Source organism: Thunnus albacares, chromosome 5 (genome assembly GCF_914725855.1).
Source record: "Thunnus albacares chromosome 5, fThuAlb1.1, whole genome shotgun sequence".
In the NCBI taxonomy this organism is placed as follows: Eukaryota; Metazoa; Chordata; class Actinopteri; order Scombriformes; family Scombridae; genus Thunnus; species Thunnus albacares.
The window spans coordinates 26,857,115-26,877,122 of record NC_058110.1 but is presented as its reverse complement, the minus strand read 5'-3'; the positions used below and the strand labels follow the sequence as shown (position 1 = coordinate 26,877,122).

The following is a 20,008-nucleotide window of genomic DNA, read 5'->3' as shown; positions in this document are numbered from 1 at the left end:
TCTATGAAACATCTGTAAGGGATTCATTATTAATATGTAATAAATGGTCTATAATACACATTATTGGAGTTATAAACATATATAAGGACATTTTAAGTTTTTATTAATTATCTGTTTATCTGTTTATACACCAGCATCCATACCCACAGGATGAGTTATAGTTGTTGTCAAATGCTTTAATAATCACTTAAACTGCTTATAACTTCATTATAGTGCTTTATAAGCCATTTATTAAATATTTATATTCTGCTTATACATGCTAATATGGGGGTTAAAGTAAAGTTTTACTCCTCTGATTCAGAAAAATGACATTTATCCAGATATCCATTTATCTTTTTACTTCATGTACCCGTTCTTTACTTCTTTTCTATGGTGGATGTATTGATGGACAGCACACTGAGCAATCAGAAACCCCGCGTGTCTCTCGACACACCTACTTTTGTGTCCAATGAGAGGAGGAGGAAGACGATGGTGGCGATGAAGAAGACCAGTGAGCCAATAATAAAACCATCTGGATTCTGCTCTGCACAGGACAAAGGTGTGGCACTAAGAAGGAATAATTAAAGGCTTAATTAATCAATCAAAGTATGTTAGTATCATCCCATTAAATATTCACCTGAAAAAACAGAAAGACATTAAAAAATGTGACGTATCCTGCGAAACACCACGTGCTCCATTCAGTGACTGCAGGATGTCTTGATTTTGTTTTAATTCAATTTAAGTATGAAGACGAACCATCTTCAACATTTTGGGCAAATAACCAAACAGATAAAGGGTGTGACGCAAAATGTTTCCAATTTATGGCCACAGAGGACAACATGCGCGTTCAATTAAATAAATTAGTCCTTCCTAATTAGCTGAAGCTCCGCAGGAAAACAGAGGAGGACGCTGTGGTCTCACGAAACACGACTCAAGTCATCCACAAGGTGGCAGCTTCATACCTGTGATCAGTTAACTCTGAAGTTAGAGATTGGCTTCAAAATACATATGAATTATATATATATGGCAAATATCTGAAACCTCTTTAATCAGAGTCCCATTTAAAGTGTCACATAGAAGTGAATATATTGAAGTGATTGAGGTCTACTGAAGTCCAAAGAGCAGTTTTTAGTTAAATGGGCGATTTGCCAAGTAAATATTTAATCAATCAAGCTGCTGCTGATGTAAATATATAATAGCTGCATACACAGAGTGACAAATGGTTATAATTGGTCTGTTTAATTGGTTGTCAGATTTCCAAATGAGAAAGTAGAAATATGGCATCAGATGTATAATAAAAAGGACTCAACTGCGTCAAGTCATTAGAGAAGGACACCGGAAAAACTTCTGAAATAAAAGCTTATAAATTACATGTCTGCATCTGGTTGAATTTGAAAAGAAGATATAGTTATAGAAATTTATTTTGGGGAATAGGATAACTTCCGTTAGGGCATTTTAATTTTGCTCAGTTATTTCTATTATATTTTATTTTGTGATGTAGGCCTAGGCTATATGGCTAAACTATAAAAAGTTGATATAAAGTAATCAAAACTGTGTAAATGCTTTCTCTAGGCTATACAGATGGTTTATAAAGATGAAAAATTAGGAAAATAAATGCTTGAATTTGGTGATGAGGGGGGGAAAACATTACTTTTTTGTCAAGGGTCAATTAAGGAGCTTTATTTTGCAAATGATGACCGGAAATCAAGTTTAATTTGCGTCACATTGACCATGCGGGTCAACGCCTGCCCTCATGTGTGCGTGAATCATGGCAAAGTTTCAGTCCTCTGGATGAAGAGCACCCAGTCGGATCTCTTCAGTGAGCTTTGAGCTGCGGACTTTAACTTTTACCACATTTGTGAAATCATCATGATCACCCCAAACTGAAAAAGCTGAACTTATTTTTATTTTTTTCTCACCTGAAACAGAAGAGGAAGTTGTGAACGAGAGTCGGGATGAGCAGAGAAGGAGACAAGAGCGCAAAGAATGCGCTCCGGAGCCAGAAACTACCCAGGACGCACCAGCAGAGTGTCATCCAGAAGAAGAAGAAAGAAGCGTCTTCTAAAGATGCTCATGGTGTCTTTCATTCAAAGGAGACACAGTCAGGTCAGTGCGACTCCGGGAAGGAGGTGAAAACAGCGGCACTGCTGGGAAAACGTCCGGGAAAACCCTCATCAAATGTCCCCGTAGAGTGCCAGAGGAGCCCCGGCGCGCAGAGGAAACTGTCCGATGCCAGCAACGCTTCAGAGGACCTGAGCAAAGACTCCGGCTGCCTGTCTGGGAAACTCTCCTCCTCAGACAGCAGCTCAGAAATATCCGACTGCCCCTCCGACGGCAACAAGCAGGACTCTCCAAGCAGCGACAATGAATTAAGCTGGACAGACGGCAGAGCTTATGTGAGCCCGGACAGAGAGGAGAAAGACGACGGCAAATTGTGCGCAAAAGCAGCGACAGATCCCTGCGCTCTGCACCCCGATGCTGCCGGAGGGGGTCCCAGTTTGTTTAACTCTTCAGGAGCATTTATGGATCTTATGATGGGAGAAACAACCGAGGACCTCGCCAGGGAGGTGGAAGACCTGAGATCAGAGAACGAGTATTTGAAAGTAGGTCTAATTTACTTTAGATTTAATTTAGTTTAATTCAATTTGTTTAATTTGATTTGCAATTTTAATTCTATTTGCATGATATCCGGGTGGTTTGCATCTACATTTCAACATATCTGTGAGTTGGTTTGTGCTTCTTTATGAGATCAAAAGTGGGTCCCAGAGAGAGGCTCACAGACTCTGAACATCAGAGCCGATTTTCTGTAAATGCTCACGTCAGTCTTCATTAGTGACTGTAGGACAAATAAGAAACCGGCATGCAACAATCAAGAGTCAAGAGTCATTTTCTAAATAAAACTCTTATCTTTGACATCAGGAATATTTTCTAAACAGAAGAGGAGTCATCGACTGGAATGTGTTTTTTTTTTACTAGTGCAATTAAAAAGCAGGAAATGACTCAGTAACTCAAAGTTGTGACTCGCAGATTCATCTGTTTGTTGTCATTTAATTGAACAATAACATCAATGCAGTGTGAGTGGTGGAGGCTGTTTTCCTTTCACTTTTAAGTGTGTAAGACTTGCTTTATAAATACTGTAGTTCTATATGAGTCACTATATCACTTGAGCATCAATGTTTTTACAGGAAGATGAAGTGAAAAAAAAACCAAAAAAAACTAAAAGGTCCAGTTGGAGGGATTATTTGCTTGTTCTTCTCCTTCTTCTGTGTTGCAGGAAATTAATAATAAATAACTAAATACATAAGAATAGGGAGCACATACAAGGGCCAGAGACCAAGTCACAAATAAAATGGACAGAAAAGAAACTCATATCATATTCACAGGATGTTCTCAGTGGTGATTGAAATCTAATCTACTGAGCATGCTCATAAAATGCCATTTCTACCATTGCATTTATTCATTATTTCAAATCCGGAGATTCAGCTAGTTTCCAGTGTTTTAAGTCTGGAAGCTGTAATCATACCCACTATAATGAAAAATGCACACATTGATATATTTAGTATTTGAGATCTGTCCCATAATAAACATAAATCAGCAGTCAAAAGGATTTCTGAATCAAACCATCCATCAGCACTTTGATAACTGGCCTACAATGGTACATTTTTGTCTATATACAAAGTAAGTGAAGTGAATGTTTCCTGACTTTAAATTTCACTTCAGCTGCTCAGAGCGAACGTGAGCTTGAGTTGCCATAATAGACAATAATTAATTTACTTTCATTTCCTTAAAAAAAACAAAGCTTATTACATATTATTTCAATATACATGTGGATAGTTGACAGTTATGCTAACGAGTCTGTGAGGATGCACTTAAGCTTGAGCTAAATGCTAACATAAGCATGCTAAAATGCTTACAGTAAGAAGGCTGATGTTTAACAGGTGTAATATGATTAAATAAATAAATAAATAAATAATACATTTAATTTGTGCTGCACTTTTCATTCATAGTGAAACTCAAAGTGCTATTTACCTTGTTTACTATCTTAGAGTGTTAGCATGCTAATATTGGCTAATTAGCACTAAACCTGAAGTGTTTGATGGGAAAGTCATAAGTTTTTGACGACAGAATTCGGTCATAAACCAAAGTATTTGACAAAGTTTATTGATCACCAAAGTTATTACAAATCATCCTGAAGAGAACATGAAGATTTGTTCTAAATTTCATGGTAATCCATCCAACAGTTGTTGAGATATTTCACTCAAAAGCACAAATGTCAACCTGGTGGTGGGCGCTAAAGTCAAGGGATCACCAAAGTCAGTGGGATTCATCCTCTGGAGATCATGAATGTCTGTACAAAATTTCATGTCAATCCATCAAAACAATTGTTGAGATATTTCAGTCTGAACCAAAGTGATGGACCAACCGACAGACTGTGTGTTGCTAGCATGACTAAAAACAGATTTTAACAATCTGTCTGCATTCCTGGTCTTAATATCTGTATTTGTGTGTTTCTCCCAGGATGAGGTGGAGGAGCTGCGCTGCGAGATGCTGGAGATGCGTGACATGTTCCAGGAGGAGGAGGTGTACCAGCTGCAGGAGCTGCGGCTGCAGCTGGAGCAGGCCAACAAGACCTGCCGCATCCTGCACTACCGCCTCCGCAAGGCAGAGCGCCGCAGCATTCGAGTAGCTCAGACGGGACAGGTGGACGGGGAACTAGTCAGGACACTGGAGCACGATATCAAGGTCAGAAGTTCTCTCACTTCTCCTCCCTCTCTGTGTGTGCTCATGTGGTCACATTCACTCACTCACTCGCCACCAACAAACAGTAAAAGCTCCTTCTCTTAAAATTGGCTTCTGACTGAATCACTGCCATTCCAGTTGCTGACATCAAAGTGAACACTTGCTGTTCGTACCACAAAGCTATTTCTCATTTCAGTACACTAAACAGTGATTGCCTTGTTCATGCACACTGAAAGACTGTAATCAGTTGACAGCACACTGAGTCATGACTGTTTGCTGTGCAGTAAAGTGCTCCCTGCTGTTGAGCCACACCACAAAAATTTCATTAGGTCTAAATGTCTTCATCATGCATCCTGTTTATATTTTTGTCGTACCGTTGTGTAATTATGTGGTGGGTTGTTCTCCATGAGTAGGAAACATAAAAGCACAGTAACGCTCATTAGAATCACAGCAGGTCAATCTCTGTGTTGTTAAATGAGACTCTGTGGTGGCGGCTGAACTCTGTTTCTTTGAATCGGGCTGTGCATGGTGTGAGATTCCCACCAGCCTCACTAGACGCCCACCCTCAAACCCGTCCATCCACTTATATGAATTCCTGTCACAGCCTAACCAACTGCTGCACTCAGTCACAAAATAAATTATGTTCATGAGGATAAAAAAAAAAAATGGGGCAAAAGATTTTCTCACAGCTCTTGTTTTGATGGGAGTAATCTGCTTTGTTGGCTTTGCTTATAGGTTGCAAAGAGTGTTTCCCTGCGGCTGTACAACGAGCTGGAGGCTGTGCAGAAGAAGAATTCCCAGTTGGAGTGGGAAAACGAGGCGTTACGTGAGAAGACGCAGGAAATGGAAGTGGCAAAGCAGGTCCTGCAGGCTGAGGTGGAGAAAGCAAGAGAGGTGGGACATTACATCAATGTATTTTAGACAAATTGGGTCTTTATATGCAGCCTTAATCTTGACAGATCCATAAGCTGCAACCGCCAAAACGCTCCATAAACATCCATCCCTTTAGTCAGGAATCCCTCCCTCCATTTCTGCTGTTACCCCCCACAGCTGCACCCATCCCAGCCAGTTGTCGCCCTCATCCCTCTGTCACCCTGATGTCAGATGACATATGACCCCTTACAGATCAATGATATGAGAGGAGGGCACGGCCGGCAGCTGCCTGGTGCCTGAGCAGGGTGAAGCAGCCTGGTATGCTGAAGTCTGAACTCGAGGCACAGCTGACATCCTCAGCTGAGAGGACAGAGAAAAGGGAGACAGGGTGCAAACGAGTGAGAGATTACAAATATAGACTCTCTCTCTCTCTGGCTTTCTCTCTTTCTGGTTCTATTAAGCTCGGCTAAATCTGGATCAGCTTGTATTATGGCATTCGAAAAGGCATACTGACCTACAACCATCAATGAACGGTGGCTACCACACCCTCACAGTGACTGAATTTCCAGTCTGCTTTTTATTCTTGTCGCCTCTCCTGTGATAACGATCGTGCACTCTGGTGACACGTGTTTGGTTTAATCCAGGATTCGGTGCTTTGGCATGAGCTCAGTCTGGCCCACTCAGCTGAGACAGTTGCTAGTCCCTTTGATCCCAGCAGGGAAATCCACTTAGATTACCTAATCTAGGAGCACAAAACACAGTCTAGATCGATGGGAAGGAGGATGAACATCTCAGAGGCCACAACTGGACTGTCTGTGACCCTGTTTGTTGGACTTTAATGGTAACATTGAGCAGCACATGCCTGAGCAATAACGAAATCAGGATTTGAGAATGCAGCACAGCTTTGAGCAATTCCTCTGTTCAAGAAATGTCAATGTTTATCTCCATCATGCATATTTTTATTAGTAATGTCACATTCAGGTCACATTGTGTCACACACAGCCTCACTGACCTTGAATTGAAAAGACTGTGACCCACTGCTTATGTTATCCACTTCTAGTCTGTAGAAGATGACTATTATTAACACTGCGACATCCTGTCTAGTGTCTAGGAGTGAGACAATACTGCCACACAGACGCTTACATTCCTCTCATGCTCAGACTTGGAGATTAATTCACTCATGTAGAATAGGGATGCACTCGGAGGTGAGAAAAAGCTTAAATGAAATGATTTTGTGCTTTCGTAGCCCACCGTGGACATTGCATTTATTGCGTTTAGGTGTCTCTGAAAGTAGCACAAGGGCATGATGAGCATTTTAAATTACATTTATTCAGAAGTGACAAGATTGATACTACTCTAATGTCTGTTTAATTAGAAGCTGGAGCCATCAGCCAGCTAGCTTAGCTTAGCATAAAGACTGAAAACAGCTAGCTTGGCTCTGTCCAACGGTAACAAAATCCACCTAATAACACCTCTGAAGTTCACTCATTAACACTTTATATCTTGTTTGTAAAAGTAATTTGCGGGTTTACAGGTTGTTATATGCCGCATGGTTACAACAGACTCCAGGAAAGCACTGAATCCGGATATAGTCCTGTAAATATTCCCCGTAAAACCACAAATTGTTGTTTTTCCACTTCAGTTTTTGTGCGTATTACACAAATCTTTCTGATAATTTAGTTACCTTTGGACAGAACAATGATAACTGTTTCCCTCTGTTTCCAGCCCTTATGCTAAGCTAACTGGCTACTGGCTCCAAACAAATATGAGAGTGGTATCAATCTTCTCATCTAACTCTCCACCAGAAAGAGAATAAAGGATTTCCCAAGGTGTTGAACTTGATCTGTATTTGTATCTGCTGATCTTCGGGAGATTTCAGTGAGGTTTCTGTAGAGCTAAAGTTCTTAATGTTGTCATGTATATCACAGTTTTAAAAGGTTGATAAAGATGTACAAAAAAGTGTAGTTGAACTTGTATGTTTTATGCTTAAATTTAAAAAATCAAGACATCTAAAACCATTTTCATGTTTTTTTTTAAACTGGCTCCTTAGTGACAACTTGCTTGGTGGGATCTGTTTTTGGCTGAGATATTTTATTTATCACGCTTTTGATCAAACTCTCCATTTTTTGTTCTCCAGAGCTCTGTGAAGAAGAAAAGCATCAGATCAACAGCCAGTAAGGCTGAGAGGAGGCTCTCTCAACAGATTGAGGTTTGATATATTCATTATTCATGTCTCTCTTCTTCAAATTTGGCAGCACACATGAGAAATTGCATATTGCAGTATACTTGTTCATCATCCCCACCAGAATCATCAGAAACATAATCATTGTTGTGTGTTTGCTGAAGGATGACAGCGCCGATCTCAAGTGCCAACTCCACTTTGCCAAAGAGGAATTAGCTCTCATGTGCAAGAAGCTCACAAAGTTGGTGTCAGAGAGTGAAGGCATGCACGAGCGGCTGGCCAAATACCACTCAGCTTACGGCGACATAGATGCCACCCAATCACCTGAAGGCAAACAAAACGGCAACCACGCCAGGGATGCAGAAGTCAAAGTTCACTTGAAACTGGTTGAGGAGGAGGCCACACTCCTGAGCCGGCGCATCGTAGAACTGGAGGTGGAAAACCGTGGACTGCGAGCAGAAATGAGCGACCTGAGAGAGAAAATAGGAGGAGGAGGGGAAGAGGAAGAGGAAGATAATCGGGATGTGTTGGAGGATAATCTGTCAACTTCTACGCCAGTGAAGGACAGAAAGGGAAGGGAACAAAGTTTGAAAATGGACGAGGAAGCAGCTAAAGGTAAAAGTGCAGAGGAGACATCTTTGCTTTGCAGCCAATCACAGGCTGAAGGGATGATCACCACTTGTCATATTACTCGAGAAGGTCCTGTAGGTGGTGAGTGGGACCCTTCAGACAGTCATGAGAGTGATAACAACAAAAACCTTGACAGTGGACTCAAAGGAATGACTCTGAAAGACTACGAAAGTCTTCTCACTCTCAGAGATCACTCCTGCATTTTGAGTTCAGCCATCCAGCTCCTGATGACACCACCCAAAAATGGCCATTGCTCATCTCCCTCATGTGCTTTTGTCTCTCCGACAGATGTGGACTCAAAGGGTAAAGCACAGGCGATTTTCCTACCTGGGCCTTTAAATGAGGCATTAGAGCTTCTACAGGCCATGCTGTTGGCTTTCATTGGGAGGGTGGAGACGCTTCTAACAGGAGAAGATTTAGGCAAACTCTCCCTTAGCAAGGAAGGACACGTTTGGGATACATTCTCCTCTCTCTGTGGAGAAAGTGCAGATCATGACGTGGATCAAGAGTCACCAAGTAAGCGGGAGTGTGTTGAAGATCTCCGCACAACAGAGGTTAAAGAGAGAGCAAAACAAGTGACACAACAACCTTCCTTCCAGTGGGACCTAATCCACAGCTGCAGGGACCCGAAAATGAAACTTTCCCTGCAGATTCTGTGGATCCTTCATCAGTGGTGTCAAGTTAAAGGACCCGGCCTGCAGGGAAAAGAGGTGCAATTGCAGATCACTTTCATTTACTGTTTCAAATAAGCAAAAATATGGAGCTTGTTATAACAGACATTAAGGTAAATATCTGATATATCTTTGATTCAGGGTAGAGACAAAACCGTGTCTGTGTTGCGGGGTTTGTTGCTGAACCTCGGTGCAGAGCTTCAGGATGAGTGGATCACATTCGATAGTGAGGCCAAGACCCCACAGGGCAAAGCAGCTGAGGTAAGGATGGTGTTTACCCTTCAGGCATATGTGTCCCCCCTGCTGTGTGATACAGCGGGAAGTCCTTCTGATGATCTCTCTCCCTTGCCACACGTCCTCTTGACTCTCAGTTCAACAGGCATCATGAAAAGACTCATGCCAGAGTATTTAGGCTAATCTCTTGTAGAGACTGCAGCCAAACAGGGCAGGCATGTTCAAATCTGCTGCATGATGAACACACACTGAACTGATTCTCTGTATTGTGCAAACCTCTGGAGGTACATGCATGTAACTCTTCAAACGATTCTTAACACTTACAGCTCCTTAATGATTGTTTCCAGCTGCTTGATAATACAAATACAGCTAGTCTTAATGCACCCCAGATAAGAAATGTAATCTAACATTTGAGTTGTTGCCACTGAACTGTTGGTGCTTTGCACAGCATGACTCAAGATCTGCTTTGCAAGGACCAGATTTATTTCTTTAATGGTTGTTTTTCCTTTTTCCTTCTAACTCCACTGACTAGATTGTAATCCCTCCTTTCCTCAGAGGCACATTTAGTTTGCGTTGATAAAACAAGAGTGCCACGGCTCTGTGAAGCTGTACTTTGGCACAGCAGTTCTTGGAGCTAAATGCTAACATGCTGATGTTGAGCAGGTACAATGTTAACTTCCAGTTTAGCGTGTTAGCATTCTAGCATTTGCTAATTAGTGTCAAACACAATATACAGCTGAGGCTCATGGGAATCATCATTAGTTTTGTAGGTTTTTCGTCAAAAACCAAAGATATGGACAAATTGAAATGTTCTAATTTCTCATTTTCTTTGTAGTTTTGGCAGGAAAGACAGCAGAGCAATGTAAAACATTACCAGCTGTGGGCCTGACTCAGAAACTGTTTTCCAGCAGGTTTTCTGACATCCCACAGTGATGACAAAGAACAATAAAATAGCATAAAAACATGACAAACAGAGAAACACTAAATGACTAAACAACATGCCTGTTTTTAGGAGTGATATGAGAGTTTTTTCCCCTTTTTTTATCTGATGATGGCCCTAGATGAAAAGTTAACAGATCATCAAAGTTATTACATTCATCCTTAGGGGGTCATGAATGTTTGAAGCAGATTTTATGGAAATCCATTCAATAGTTGTTGAGATATTTCAATCTGGACCAAAGTGGTTGATCGATACAGAGTGATGTTGCCATCACTAGCTCCACTCTACTAGTGGAGCTAAAAATTTTCAGAAGTAACATGATTTACAAGTTCAGTAACCATTATTTTCCTGTTTTTTCTTTGTTCAGAGTGCTGTCAGTGGTAATTTTCAAGATGATCGTCAGTCTGAAGCTGACAGGTTGGTGTTTTCTACCATCATTCACATTTTGTTCATGAGGTCACTGAGGTCGTAACTCATGAATCACCTGCTGTGTTCACAGAATGTGCAGCTCAAAAGGAAAAAGACTGAGGCGACAGTTTTCTCCATATGACTCCAAGAAGAAGAACTGGTGCTATCTGAACCAGGAAGCTGCCCAGCTGGACCGAGAGGACCCTGTTAAGACGTGGGACCATCTAATCATGCCGCTGAGCTTCCCTGATCTTGACTTTGAGCAGATGTCCATGGAAAGAAGCCACACTGCCCCAGAGAAATCTACCGTCCGCATCTACTACAGCCCCCCCTCAGCTCGCAGAGTCCAGCTGGCTCAGCTGAAGCAAAGCCCCGTCGCAGACGCAGAATCTGTCGACACGTCCTCTCCTTGGTGCACACCACCGACCTCCTTTTCTCCTCTTTGTCTGGGCTCCTCTACTAACCTGAGCGATGACATGAAGGAAATGACGGCCAGCTGGAGGCAGACAGTTCATGGCAGTTCACAGGTGAAGAGAGGGAGATTATTGGGGCGGTGGGTGGATGTGGCCTGCTCGGGCACTCAGACCCACATCAAGCCGCAGATGGTGAGTGTCGGTCTGCAGACAGATGGACCGATCAATGTGAGAAACAGCCCTTCCCGGGTCCTGAACTCCTCTTTGGTCTCTGCCCGAACTCACCACATCTCCACCTCACTGGACAGAGTAACAGGCAGAGGCGAGAGGACCAGATCATCCACCTCCTCGCCTAAATTGTACCGAAGACACTCTGCATCCGGTGCATCCTCTGTCCCCTCATCCACCAATTTGAGCTCCTCCTCATCTGCGTCCACTTCAAGAGATCGAGCACTGTGGAACCTGTCTCACCAAAGCCAATCTGGCCTCACATGGACCCGCCAAACCGGTCACAGAGCAGCTGCAGGACAGAACCACAGCTCTCTAAGCAGTGAGCTTTCAGGCCGGAGTGCCAAACCCCCCAGCAAATCTGCAGGCGCCAACCGTTACGGTTTGGTCACAGAGTTCCTGCGCAGGGTGAGCGGCCGGACGGCAGAGAAACCGGTACCGGTGGCGGGGCAGAAGATGAAGAGCAGCGTGAAGAGTCTGGAACGTGTTCCAACGAGGCCTCCGGCCGCCACGCTGCACAGGAACGACAGCGTGACCAGGATCGTCAACCAGAGGTTCATGAAGCAGAGAGAGGAGGCCAGTCGAGCCCAGAGAGAGGAGAAGGGGAGCAGCCTGAACCACGGTGTCAGACACAGCAACAGTACCATCACAGCAGAGGTGTGTGTCACAAAAACATTATCTGTTTACTTATGTGCAAAAACACCAGTTAATGCCAGTTTGATGAAGCTCATAATGTTCGTTTCCGTTGAAACTAGAGCTGCAACTATTTTTATTATCAATTGATCTGTTGATTATCATCTTGTCTGTACAATGTTAGCAAATATTTTTAAAAAGGCCGATATAATTTCCCATAGCCCAATTTGATATCTTCACATCTTGTTTTGTCCTCCAGTTTACCATCATGTACAAAAAAGAAAAGCATCCAATTTTCACATTTGAGAAGCTGGAAATTTTTGCAAATGTTTGATATTTTTGCTTTTTAAAATGACTGAAAAGATTATTCGATTGTCAAAATAGTTGCAGATAAGTTTCCTGTTGATCGACTAATATTTACAGCTCTAGATGAAACTCCTGTATGTCACTTATAAGACTGTAGCTTTTACTGCTGTAAGGGGAAGAACTGCTACTACTTGTGAGCTCTGTTACTCTTCGCCAGTGCAGTTTTCTTCTATTTAAGTTATATTAGTTAGATTTACAGCTTTCCACATTTCATATTTTTCTTTTTTTGTGACTGATGTACCAATAATTCAAACAGTGACTGTTGTAAATTACAAAGGCAGCCATAAAATGAAGTCATTAGGTTGGATACCCGTTAGTCATATGTGTCAACTTTAAGACATTCAGCATTTATGTGAGTTTTCCAGAAAACTAATATGGGTACACAGAAGCTAGATCAAGTAAAATCATCAAAAACTGAACCTGATCTCTGGTGCTGCAATGAAAAGTCGATTAAAGTCAATCAACAGGAAATTCATCGACAACAGTTTTGATAAATGGTTAATCATTTATCAAGCAAAAATGCAGAACATTTCCTGGTTTCAGCTTCTCAAATGGGAGGATTTGCTGCTTTTCTCTGGTTTGTATCGTTGAATATTTTGCGGTTTTGGACTTATTGTCAGATAAAACAAGAAATTTCAACATGAAAAATTGTGAGGGACATTTTTCATTATTTCCTGACATTTTATAGACTAAATGGTTGCTTGACTATGCCAAAAAATAATTGTATGATTGTTGATAATAAATTATCATTAGGCCTGTTATAGGAGCTCTAACAAACATTCCTACTATTATTTTATTACTGTCAAATATTTCTCTTCTGAGTGTTTCTGTCTCATGTCTCCCTCTGACCAGGACGGAAACTATGACTGCAGCTCCAGCAGCACCCTGACCTTCTGCTTCGCTCGTCCGTCTCGCTCCACCCAGAGACAGGCGTCAAACCAGAGCAAACTACAACGACACAGATACTCGCCTCCAGTGAGCGCGGCTGCAGACTCCAACCGTGAGTGAACTGGAGGAGGAACAGCAGCTATACTGACACCATCCAACAGCTGAGAGTCACGGGACCGCCATTTAAAATGTAACCCTTAAATGTAAACCCTGCTTAACTGCGGGATGGTGAACTGGGAGAGATGTTAGACTATGTATGGGATGTTTAGGAGAGTTATTTTTTCTTTTGGTGCAATTCATAACACTCCTTTTGCTTAATCCTTATATTAATTACTAGAAACTACAATCTTGCAAATGTTGGATATTCATTCATACATAAAAAATTTAAAACTAAAACAGACTTTTGCACTTATATTGTGATGTAATTTTATATAATCTTTATGGTATTTTGTAGAGAATAAACTCATGTTTAATTGAATAAACTTCTATGATCTGACCTACAAGCATACACTTTATTGTGTTCTGTCTTTGCTTCACATTCACACCTCCCCTTAAAATCTGTAGATTTTATTTAGGTTGTAGAAACTTGTTTACTCTGCAGTAATCAGCTGCTTCAGGTTGGGGTTGCTGGCAGTTGCGTCACATGTTAAAAAAAGATAAAGTAACTGCTAAGTAGTTAATAAGATAAGATCTCCTCTCGTGTTAGGGGCATGATCCCCTTCCATCCTCTTCCTTTCTAATTGTGTGGCTTTCATTGTCATTGAAAACACTACAGCCAGCACGTTTGCAGCTTTGAAATAAACCTGGATGCTAAATTTTGAATCATTGAGTCAAATAGAAGCTCAGATTTTCTCGCAGCTCTCACATTAGATCAGCTGAAATACTTTGCCTCCTCTCGGTGCGGGTAGCAGCTGGCCCGTGCGGTCAAGGGCAGAGCGAATGTTGGAGTCACACAGTCACACGGTGTCACGTTTCTACTCACCATACATGTTCGTCTACTGTTGCACACAAAACACACACAACAATGTGGGTTACATCCCAGTGGAGTATCTCCAATTTACCATAACCCAGTTTCACAAGATTAGTGAAAAGGCGCCAAAAACACATACAAAATGGGCCAATGCAGTAAACAAGTAAAGCAAAATTATCTGACAAAGGTGACATGATTAATCCTTCCTCATTCACATAGACTGTATTTTACAGTATGTTTACAAATGGAACAAAAAGCTGTAAAACACAGATTTTACAATACAAAATAGCATATGAACATGACAGTGTCATTACAAATCCTTTTTTGTTGTAAATATATTTCCTTCTGTGCACTTTTCAGAACATACTATTTTGCCACAAAAGTCCTGGATAAACTGTCAAATTATTTTTTATGTAATTTGATTATTTGCAACATTTTTCATGAAAATTGCACCACCAAATTACAGTATCAACTAAGATGGATCAATGAATATACTGTATAATTATAAGAATATTTTGAGGATACATTTAAAATAGTCATTGCACACTCACAGTAAAGGAATAATCAAAAATTTGGGGAGAAGTGCTTAGAATTGAACAAAAAAACACAATTAAATTAAAACATCGAAAGACAAAGGCCACAGTTATGGGTTTTGACAGCTTTTCAAAATGTTTGAGATGTAGTTTTTTATTCCATTAACCAGAGCAGGAAACACTTAACACTTATTTAGCCATAAGCAGTAGGCGATTTGAGGGGGGATGCCGTCCCTCTTGTTAGCAAAATAACCAAAATGCATCCCACTTGTTTACCTGCCACCCCCCCTCTCCATCCCCTACGAGCAGAGAGAGTACAGGGGCAGAGGGGTAGTTCAGTTGAATCTGTCAGTCTAGTCTGCCTGACTCATTGATCCTATATCTGACTGAGGTTTGTGCAAGTTAGAATTTATGGCACCAGCCTATGAAATATCAGTAGCTGAACTGTGCTGTGTATTGATAAATCCATGGCGCTGTCCTTGGTGCTGAAGTAGCACACAGATTTGTAGATGCGCCTTTTTATCTCAGTCTCTGTTAGAAATTAACAAATCACTGACTGGCCACAAGTATGATTAAATTGATCAGATAGAATTTGTCTGTATCAATCCTGTCATGGTAACAACAACAACAAAAACAACAACAACAACAACAAAAACAACAACAACAACAACAACAACAACAAAAACAACAACAAAAACAAAACAAAAACAAAAATATTTTCCAATTTCAAAAGAAAGGCATGAAGAATTCTGGATGTAACAAAAGTAGCTAAATGCTTCCAAAAACCAAAAAAGGTGAATGACAAGTCTCAGATAAATTTCTAAGCTAGAACAAGCAGTTTAGCAAAATTACAGTATCAACTAAAGTGGACCAATTAATATAAACTTGTAAGAATGTTTTGAGGATACTTTAAAAACGCAGTCAGTGTACACTCACAGTTAAGGAAATCATTTAAAATTTTGGGAAATATACTTATTCGCTCGATTGATACCACTTTCATGTCAGTATCAATTTATTTATTTATTCATTTATTTATGTAGTTCTCTTTATACATCATATATACGTCAGTCTGGCTCCGTCTGAAGGTTACAAAATCCACCTAAAAACACCTCAAAAGATCATAAATTAACACATTGTATCTTGTTTGTTCAAAAACTGTAAAAGTGTAAAGACAACAATTTGACATTTTCTGGGGGTTAATACACCAGACTATTTCTTGGCTGGGAGCAGTTGCCAGGCAACCAACGGATCATTAGATACTGACCATTAGAAGATCCCCTCATAATGCGCTTACAATGTAAGTGATGGAGGCCAAAATCCACAAGCTGCCTTCTCCTGTGCAAAAATATATTTAAAAGTTTATCTGAAGCTAATATGAAGCTTCAGCCATCCAAATTAGACAAATCAAGTAGATATAATTCAATATTACAGTCTTTTTAATGCCAAAGTCCCTCTTTATGTTACTATACTTCCACCGCAGCTCAACAAGGAAACACTGTCTGAGGAAACACAAAGAGGGAATTTGATGCTAAAAAGACTGTAAATGTGGCAGATATCCACTTGATATGATTAACTCAGACTGATGAATTCTCATATGAGCTTCAGATAAACTTTTAAATGCATTTTTGCGCTTTGACTGTGTGGACTCACTGTGGATTTTGGCCCCCATCACTTACATTAAAAGCACATTTTGAAGGGGATCTTTTAACAGCCAGTATGAACAGGAGGAATGATTACAGCGAGGAAAACCTTTCAGTGTTTTATGGGCACCTGACTGTTGTTTTAAGACAGACTTGACAAACTGAACCTATCCTTTAACCTTGTGTTGATGTTGCAGTACTGGTTCTCTCCTCATGAGGCGCTGCAGCTGCAGTCCTGCTCTCTCAGCCAGCTGTGTACCTTCTTCATCCACATTTGTTGATACCATATAAAAATCAATACCGGAACCGCCTCTCTGCTGCTTCCTAAAAAGAAAACAGATCTCAGCTGATTGTAGTCGATTAAATTAAACATAGATGCTGAGATGGAGTCCGTTTTCTCGAGGTTTGATTCGTATAACTTCGAGGCTGATCGCAGGTTTCAGTCCGGCCTTCGGGCTCTAAACAAGTCCAACACCTGCAGGCCTGAAACCTTAGTCCTGGACATGAAACTGTACTTTTACAACAGGTCTGTGATTCAGCTTCTAATTTACTAATAATCACCTGTGACCTATAACTGTAAATTAAACCACGAGTGTTGGAAATGTAAACACACTCCAATTTCCTGTTTATATTCATTTATTCTGTTCACTTTTTAATTAGATACAGTAAAACACTGACAGCACATCAATGCATCATAATTAATAAAAGGGCCATTCTGCTGCATAATGATTATTTTTTACTTTTTGTACTTTTAAAGGAAACGTTCACAATTTTTCAGGTGTGTCTTAAAACAACAGTCAGGTGTCTGTATGAACACTGAAAGAGGTTTTCCTCGCTGTAATCATTCCTCCTGTTCACACTGGCTGTTAAAAGATCCTCTTCAAATGTGTTTTTAATGTAAATAATCCATCCATAGTGTGTCCACACAGTCATTTAGTGCAAAAATACATTTAAAAGTTTATCTGAAACTTATATGAGGCTTCAGCAGTCTGAGTTTAGTCTATTATAATGTGTAATAACCTATTTATTAAATGCTTGTTTATAAATGCTAAATAGCTGATAGGGGACTTTAAGTGAACAACAGAAAATTAATTGCTAACTATTTTGATAGTCTGTTAGTTGTTTTGAGTCATTTTTTAAAGAAAAAATGCTAAAATTCTCTGGTTCTCTTCTGGTAAACTGAATATTTTTGGGTTGTGGACTGTTGGTCCGGACAAAACAACACTTAAGGTTACATCTTGGGCTTTTGGTAACAGTGATCAACATTTTTCACTATTTTCTGACATTTTTTAAAGACCAATTCAATTAAGTGAGACAGTAATTGGCAGATGAATTGTTAGTTGCAGCCCTGAAACACTGGATATTATTCTACCACAGAAAATCAATTCTTGTTTGCTTTTCCTTTAAGCCCAAACATTTGTTTTAAAAAACCTGTCATCATTCCTCTGCTCTCTGTCATCACCAGGTTCGTTGAGCCCATAGACGAGACCGGCTACAAACAGCGGAGCTCTGCTTCCTCTCAGGTGACACAGATTGACGTCGGTGTCGAGCAGCTGAACCAGATGACACTTTCAGATTCAGACTCTGATACCAGTAAAAACCAGACAACAGAAACATCTGCAGAGACGGAGCCGAAGCAGCTTTCCTTTGCCGAGGTGATGCGACTGGTTCAGGAGGGAAAGGAAGTGCCTGGAGTGGCAAAACTGGACATACAGCCGACAAACCAGAGTCCAGCTCCGTCTCAGATGGAAAGGATACTGAAACCCTGGGAAAAAGCATCAGAGCCCGAGTGATATTTCACACTTTATAGCACTGTGCACATAATAAACAAATAATTTTTGAATTAAAACTGGAAAATTGCTACCATATGGATTAAGACTAAGGTTTGAACAGCAAAGGAGGAACGAGAGCTGAAACTCGCTGAGACAGATCACAGGAGAAGTTGTTTTGTTGAGTTTCCTTTAAATTAACAGGTGCAGTTGTGACAGGATGCAGGTCCACAGGAGGCTGATGAGCTCAACATAAAGCCACAAATCCTCACTCAGCATGTCCCGGATGATTTATTGCAGCAACTGAACACTGTTGACCTCTTGTGGTGGAATATAGATTCCTTCAGCTGTACCATAACTTGATATACAGTAAATCAGGAGCACTAGAGTGACAGATACAGTATGTGGATATTATTCCACTAGATGATGTTTCAGTATCTCCAGGTAGCAAGTTGGAGTCTACGACATGAAGATGATGTTTTTAAAGCTCCAGAACACAATATCCTGAATTTATGAGTGTATAAGTATTAATCATAAGCAATAAAACAAATCAAAGCTGCTCAAGAAATGACTTTTTTGGAGATAAATTAGTTTGGTCCCAATAGAAATTAAAGGGTCCAGAGATCCTGTGTGATGGAAGCTTCTCCTCAGTGAAGGACGCAGGAAATCCTGCTTAGAGTTTACAAATAGCACCTAAAGGACTCTCAGACTGTGAGAATCAAGATATTGGGTTTCTGGGCTTCTCTGGTCTGATCAAACCAAGATTGAACTGTTTGGCCTCAACTCTAAGCGTCATGTCTGGAGGAAACCAGGCACCGCCCGTCACCTCCCCGATACCATCCCAACGGTGGCAGCATCACACTTCCTTTTTAATAAATTTACATAAATTTCTAAAATCCTGTTTTTGCTTTGTCATTATGGGGTATTGAGTGTAGATTGATGAGGGAAAAGATTAATTTAAAAAATTTTAGAAGTGAAGGAGTCTGAATGCTTTCTGAATGTAAGTGATGGAGGCCAAAATCAACAGTGTGTCCACACAGTCATTTTATGCAAAACTGCATTTAAAAGTTTATCTGAAGCTTATATGAGACTTCAGCGGTCTGAGTTAGTCATATCAAGTGGATATCTGACACATTTTCAGTCTTTTTAGCATCAAATTCCCTCTTTGTGTTTCCCTGTTGAGCTGCGGTGGAAGCATAGTAACAAAAAGAGGAACTTTGGCACTAAAATGACTCACGTTGAAAGATATCTACTTGATTTGACTCATTTGGGTGACTGAAGCTTCATATTAGCTTCAGATAAATTTTTAAATACATTTTTGCACAGAATGAGTCTTGTGGATTTTGTCTCCCATCACTTACATTGTAAGTGCATCATGAAGGGATCTTCTAATGGTCAGTATGAACAGGAGGAATGATTATGGCAAGAAAAACCTGTTTCCATGTTTATTCCGGCTCGTGACTGTTGTTAATGACAGACTAGAAAGAATGTGAACCCCGTCCTTTAAAGTCTGCTCATAAAAAACAAACATCAGGCAAAATCCCACATGCTCCAATGAAAAAATACTTCATAACAAGCTCACTCAATAAACTAACACTTTTATTGTTTCCTTATTTTTCATTACCATTTGTTGTTTTCACTGAGGAAATTGATGATACATCACACTAATCCCACTAAATCACTTTATCCTTTCATAAAAACACATTAAACAATCAACAAAACAACAGGCTACAAGAAAACTTTAAGCTGCCAATTAAGGTCAGAGGTAAAAATAAAACAAAAAAACCCTCAAACTGTACATACAGAGTTAGCACCGTTAGCATAGCACCATCAAGAATCCAAAAGAAACAACTTGAGGTAAAAGTGTTGACCACGACAGAACGGTTCGATTTCACTGTTGGCATTTTCATC

General features: G+C 40.4%; 1 protein-coding gene across 1 annotated transcript; it reads left to right on the top strand.

Moving 5' to 3' along the window:
- The first annotated feature begins 355 nt into the window (after window positions 1-355).
- Window positions 356-13,638, top strand: si:ch211-197l9.2. Its single transcript, XM_044352463.1, has 10 exons — window positions 356-538; window positions 1,908-2,582; window positions 4,498-4,722; window positions 5,455-5,613; window positions 7,730-7,801; window positions 7,939-9,114; window positions 9,217-9,336; window positions 10,617-10,666; window positions 10,749-11,955; window positions 13,150-13,638. The coding sequence occupies exons 2-10, from the start codon at window positions 1,935-1,937 to the stop codon at window positions 13,303-13,305; spliced, it is 3,813 nt and encodes a 1,270-aa protein (XP_044208398.1). The 5' UTR covers window positions 356-538; window positions 1,908-1,934; the 3' UTR covers window positions 13,306-13,638.
- Window positions 13,639-20,008: the final 6,370 nt, after the last annotated feature.